General features: G+C 47.6%; 1 protein-coding gene across 1 annotated transcript in view; it reads right to left on the bottom strand.

Annotated features, from left to right (window-relative positions):
* Positions 1-1181: 1181 nt before the first annotated feature.
* The window catches only part of sirt2 (sirtuin 2 (silent mating type information regulation 2, homolog) 2 (S. cerevisiae)), a 44761-nt gene continuing 39565 nt past the window's right edge, over positions 1182-6377 (bottom strand). The window contains exons 15-16 of the mRNA XM_080218159.1: positions 4649-4715; positions 1182-1833 (exon numbers count right to left, since the gene is read on the bottom strand). Of these exons, the coding sequence (XP_080074285.1) occupies positions 1666-1833; positions 4649-4715 (235 nt within the window). The 3' untranslated portion in view covers positions 1182-1665. The remainder of the gene's footprint in view (positions 1834-4648; positions 4716-6377) is intronic.

The raw sequence follows: 6377 nt of genomic DNA, 5'->3' as shown, positions 1-6377 counted from the left end.
CCCCCCCACCCCGCCCCCCCTCCCCCACCACCCCGCCCCCCTCCCACCCCTCTCCCCCTACCACCCTCCCCCACCACCCCCCTCCCCCTTCCCCCCTCCCCCTACCACCTCCCCCCTCACCACCCCTCCCCCCCCACCTCTCCCCCCTCCCACCCTTCCTCCCCACCTCTCCCCCCTCCTCCCTCCTCCCCCCTCCCCCTTCCTCCCTCCTCCCCCCTCCCACCCTTCCTCCCCCACCTCTCCCCCCTCCCCCTTCCTCCCTCCTCCCCCCTCCCACCCCCCCCACCCACTCCCCCCAAGGTACATCGTTCCTTGGAAGTGGCGTCACAGGTAGACAGGGTGGTGAAGGCGGCGTTTGGCACATTTGTCTTCATCAGTCAGGGCATTGAGTACAGGAGCTTGGACATAATGTTACAATTGTACAAGACAGGGCAGCGCAGTGGCACAGTGGTTAGCACTGCTGCCTCACAGCGCCAGGGACCTGGGTTCGATTCCAAGCTTGGGTACGGAGTCTGCATGATCTCCCCGTGTCTGCGTCGGTTTCCTTCAGGTGTTCCGGTTTCAGTCCAAAGATGTGCAGGTTACATGGATTGGCTGCGCTAAATTATTCCTTACTGTCTAAAGATGTGCAGATTAGGGGAAGGTAAATAAAAGTTTATTTATTAGTGTCACAACTAGGCTTACATTAACACTAATCACTGTGAAGTCACTGTGAAAATCCCAGTTGCCACACACCGGTGCCTGTTCAGGTACACCAAGGGTTATGGGGATAGGGTGGAGGAGAGGGCTTGGTTATGATACACTGTCAGAGAGTAGTACAGACTCAGTGCTGAGGGCCAAATGGCCTCTTCTGCACTGTAGGGATTTTATGATGAATAAAGTTAGAAAGTTGGTGGTAACCAAACCAATCCACACATTAGATCAAATTAAATTAATTTGAAGTTTTATTTTGCATCTTCACAGCAGAAACATGCCATCCATTTTCTATTTATATATATTTACAGCTGGAATTATTATTACCTGTATATCTGATTGAAAGGGGTTCTAAGGTGTTAGGGTTCAGGGGTTTAAGGTTTAATCTTCATCGGCCTGGGTCTCTGGCACATTTTCCATCCAATTAAATACAGAGCTCCCTCCCCCAATAATCACATTAACTAGACAAGCCTTTTCTCTCACACACACGCACCCACACACACCCGCACACCAACACACACACCCATCTCTCCATTAACCCAACAACTTTCCTTTCATCAATTCTCTGGCTCCCAGAGAGCAATAATTTTGGCCCCAACTTCACTGAGAGGAGCGAACACACAGGGATTTCAAGGCGGGGGAGAAGAACCCTCTCATTGTTCAGGGTGCCCTGTGGTCTGACTCCATTATGGATATACTCGCTCACCCCCACTAGATGTCGACAATCACACCCACAAAGGAAAAGCAAACTAGCGACATCTTGTGGTGGCGGAGCAAAATGTGACGGGAATCATTTGTTAAATGATAGAAGGTTGAAAGTGTAATAAGAAGAGGGGGAATGAGTCCCATAACTGGACAGTCACACAAACAGTTAACACAGAGTACTAAAGAGGGCATCAGACACCCCCCCCCCTCACCCATTGATAGCCACTTGGCTGGGTTATGTGCCAATCTGTCTGACTGGCATCCTTTTTAATCGGCTGTCTTCTCTGTCTCGACGTCTTTCGCTGGTTCCCTTCTCTTCGTCTCTGGCTCACTTTCTTTTCTGTCTGGGGCCTGAGGGTCGGTCGCGCCCTGCGCACTCTCTGTTTTACTGTCTATCAAGGCGTGCTCCTTCTTCACAATATCTTCGAGCTCGTCCTGTAGAAGGAATTACACAGAGACTGCACAGAACATCCAGAAACAGGGGGCGATGGGGATGGGGACAGTATCAATACTAATAATAACACTCAGCTAAAGGGTTAACAGAGATAGACAAACAGGGAAACTAAGTAAAAACGAACTGCCAAGGCACCAGTGGACTGTTGGCTTTCAGACAGGAATCTCACAACACAAAAGGAGCTGGTCTAGATGAAAAATATGGCCTTCAGCTAATGAAGGGAGAGCTCTGGAGTATGAGATTATTTATTTGCCAAGGGCTCAGTTTGGGAGCGGCAATTAAATCACACATTTGGACATGAGAAGGTTGATTGCGATTGATAAACCCAGACACAAACTGGGCTCTCAAAGATAGCTTGAACAATTGCCTGCTAATGTAATCATGCTGATTTGATATTGTAATTAAGCAGGTGTACAATGATTGTGATTGGTTTTAACATCAGTATTTAATATTAGTAGTTATGAGTGGATGGAGATAACTTCCTAAACCTTGACTGGGTATTATAATTAAGCAAGCATGCAATGATTGTGATTGGTTTTAATATCTGTATCTCATGCATGATGTAACCTTAATCAGTAGTTGCGAATGGCTAGAGATAACTCCTATACCTTGATAGGATGTTATAATTAAGCAGGCATGCAATGATTGCGATTGGTTTTAATATCTGTATCTTATGCATGATGTAACCTTAATCAATAGTTGTGAGTGGATAGAGATAATGCCTATACATTGATTGGCATATGCTAATTACTTATAATCAAACTAGATTTGCTTGTGTATTGCTGAATTCTGTACTCTGGTTAGTTACAGGCTGTGACCTGTGACTTTCTAGGGTTTTAGCTATAGCTTGCATTAAAACAGCTGTTTAAGATAACTCCATGACTTGCTCTGGTTAATTGAAGCGAGCAAACTTGTAATCAATTAAAGAGCTGAACATCAAAGCCAGCAACAGCGTGGGGAGGGGGATTGTGGAATATATTTGCTTCTAGTCCATCTGACCACATGATCAATGATGACAAACTGTGGAAACCACACTTGTGGGAAGTGGGGCTTTGAATATATTTTCCCCTGCAGCAATGACTTACATTTGTAGTGTGCCCTCAAACTTTACAATTCATCCCAAGGCATTTTGTAGGAGAGTTATCAAACAAGAAATTGACTAGGTTAGGACTGTATTCGCTGGAGTTCAGAAGAATGACGGAGGAATCTCAGAGGCTTCTAAAATTCTAACAGGACTAGGCAGGGTAGATGCAGGGAGGAACTTTCCCAATGGGGGGAGTCCAGAACCAGGGCTCACAGTCTGAGGATTCGGGGTAGACCATTTAGGATGGAGATGAGGAGACATTTCTTCACCCAAAGAGTGTTGAGTCTGTGGAATTCATTCCCACATGAAGTAGTTGATGCTAAAACATTGAATGTATTCAAGAGGTGGCTGGATATAGCACTTGGGGTGAATAGGATCAAAGGTTATGGGATGAAAGGATTAGGCTATTGAGTTGGATGATCAGCCATGATCATGATGAATGGCAGAGCAGGCTCGAAGGGCTGAATGGCCTCCTCCAGCCCTGAGTTTCTATGAGCTGAAAGTGCATTTTCAGCAACTAAAGTGTCAAACTGTAGAAAGCTTTGACTCTGTATAGATGTGGGCACACACCTGGAGCAGTTACGTGGGCGCACACCTGGAGCAGTTACGTGGGCGCACACCTGGAGCAGTTACGTGGGCGCACACCTGGAGTGGTGTGCAAATATTGTCTCCCATCAGTTGGGGCTGATTTCTAAACCGTATCCTTTTGGGCTATAAGAGCAATGCTATTGGACTGAGCGTTGGGCTGTGTATCACTTTCCTTAACGTTGTAGCTTTGTAAAAAAACTCTTCCACGGGATGGGAGTGTCGCTGGCTGGGCCAGCATTTATCGCCCATCCCTAACTGCCCCTTGGGAAGACCAACATCTCACAGCTTCCTTGGCCATTACAGAAAGACAGTTAAGAATCAACCACACTGCAGTGGGTCACATGTAGGCCAGACCGGGTAAGGATGGCAGATTTTCCTCACGTGAACCACATAGTGAGAAGTCTCACAGGTCAGAGTCCAACAGGTTTATTTGGAACCATAGCTTTCGGAGTACTGCTCCTTCATCAGCTGAAGGAAATCTGCCGTCCTTACCCGGTCTGGCCTACATGTGACTCCAGAGCCACAGCAATGTGACTGACTCTTAACTGTCCCTCCAAGGGGCAACTAGGGTTGGGCAATAAATGCTGGCCCAGCCAGCGACACCCATGTCCCACAAATGAATAAATAATAAAATCACACCAGGATACTGGAAGGCAGCAGTAGGAATGCCAAGTTCCCCTCCAAGCCACTCACCATCCTGGCTCGGTTAAAGCCCAACAGGTTTATTTGGAATGTATTCCCCTGAGGAAGGAGCAGCGCTCGGAATGCTCGCGATTCCAAACCCTAACCTGGTGTTGCGAGACCCCAGTCCATCTCCACATCACTGAACCACACAGACACCGCCCCAAATTGATGCAAATTTCACTATTACTGGAATTCCAGAGTTTTATTAATTGAATTTAAATTCCCTCCAGCTGCCATGGTGGGATTTGAACCTGTGTCCTCCCAAAGTATTAGCCTCAGGCTTCTGGATTACTGGCCCAGTGACATTACCACTGCGCCACCCTCTCCCTTTCCTTATTATTTCACGATGTCATGACCAGCGATGGCTCTAAGTGACCCCAGATTGAGGTTCAGTGACTGGGGGGGAAGAGAGGTGAGATTTAGAAGAAATATTACGGTACCTTCCAACCCAGGAGGTCAGCGAGAGCCAGACAGCCATCGTCACAGGAACCCACATAAGCCACATCCCTGCTAAGACAAGAGGATGTCATTCCAAGGCAGAGAAGCAACCTGTGGGGCATCTCATTCAAACCGAACCCACTTGCACCATCTGGCCTGCATAGACAGGTCAGTGAGACCAAAGTGCAGGAACCAGTCAGCAGAAACAAAAAGTTGAACTTGTGTAACTCCATTACCACAAAAGTGACTGCCAAACAGAATTCAACACCGAGACACAGAGGAAACTTTGGCCAAACTGGGAAGTTTTCAGAGCATCGGCTCAGGAAGGAGGAACGGCAGAGGTTGCAGGGGGTGGGGTATTGTGCAGCTCAGCCACCATCGGGTGAGGTGGAGGAGAAGGGGGGAACAATGTAAATTGGGAAAGCGTGAGGGGTCAGCTTTGGAGGAGAGCAGAGATCTCGGAGGGTTTGGAACTGGAGGAGGTTCCAGAGATAAGGAGGGGCCAAGCTTTAGGTCATCGAATCCTACAGTGCAGAAGGAGGCTATCTGGCCCATCGAGTCTGCACTGACCACAATCCCACCACCTAGGCCCTATCCCCATGCATTTACCCTAGCTAGTCCCCCTGACATTAAAGGGCAACTCCATCTAGACAGTGACCCAAGGCCGGAATCAAACCCGGGTTCCTGGTGCTGTGAGGCAGCAAATGCTAACCACTGTGCCACCGTGATTTCTCAGTTCCTCCTCCAATGTTAAGATTTTTATTTAGGGTTTAATTCTGTAATGTCCTTTCCCTCCATCACCAGCTCCCAACAGCTATTTTCCATTTCTCCACATCACCTGGGGCTAACACTTGACTTCACCGTCTGGGAATCTATTCCTGTTTTCCATCATGCCCTTCTTCATTTTGCTATACTTGTCATTGGCAGACTTAAATATCACTCTTGTTCTGCCTGAGCTCTGCGACTTTCTGCAAATCAACATCCTTGGAGTTACTACTGACCAGAAACCGAACTGGATCCAGCCACATAAATACTGCGGCTACAAGACAGGACAGGGTGGGACTTGAACCCTGGGCTTCTGACTCAGAGGTTGGGATGCTAACCCCACTGCGCCTCAAGACTGTCCTGTGTGAGATCGAGTAGAAAGTGCTTGTGTGAAACTATCTCACCCCAGGGATAAATCCAGTGAACCACCTGGAGGTTCCCCTCCAAGCCACTCATCATCCTGACTTGGAAATATGTTGGCTGTTCCTTCAGTGCCGTGGGTCAAAATCCTGGAACTCTCTCCCTAACAGCTACATCTCCAAGTCAAGTCAATCCGTTTTCTCCCATGTATATCTTCTGATTCAACCCTTTACAGCTTTCTGGACTTAACACCAAGTTCAACAACTTCAGACCATGAGCTCTCTCTTCCAACCTCACCCTTTTTAAGCCAGTTTTCTTGTTCCAATGCCATCCCTCCCAGGGCCATCTGCTACATGTTCTTGCTTTCACAGGGCGCTGGCCCTTATTAACACATTCTGCTATCGAACCTTTATGCCGCTATTAACATAATTCTTTAGTCTTTAACGCTGCCATTAACACTCCCTTTGTCTTGTTCCTGAGACATCCTTATCAAATCTCTCTGTCCTTTTATTTTACTCCACTAGCCCCACCCTCCTCTCTAACAGTTTAAAATCTGTCACACTTCTCTTCTCCTTAATTCTGAAGAAGAGTCATACAGACTCGAAA

This window comes from Carcharhinus amblyrhynchos, unplaced genomic scaffold (assembly GCF_965287045.1).
Source record: "Carcharhinus amblyrhynchos unplaced genomic scaffold, sCarAmb.v2.hapA scaffold_37, whole genome shotgun sequence".
Classification (NCBI taxonomy): domain Eukaryota; kingdom Metazoa; phylum Chordata; class Chondrichthyes; order Carcharhiniformes; family Carcharhinidae; genus Carcharhinus; species Carcharhinus amblyrhynchos.
This window is presented reverse-complemented; position numbering and strand designations above follow the sequence as displayed.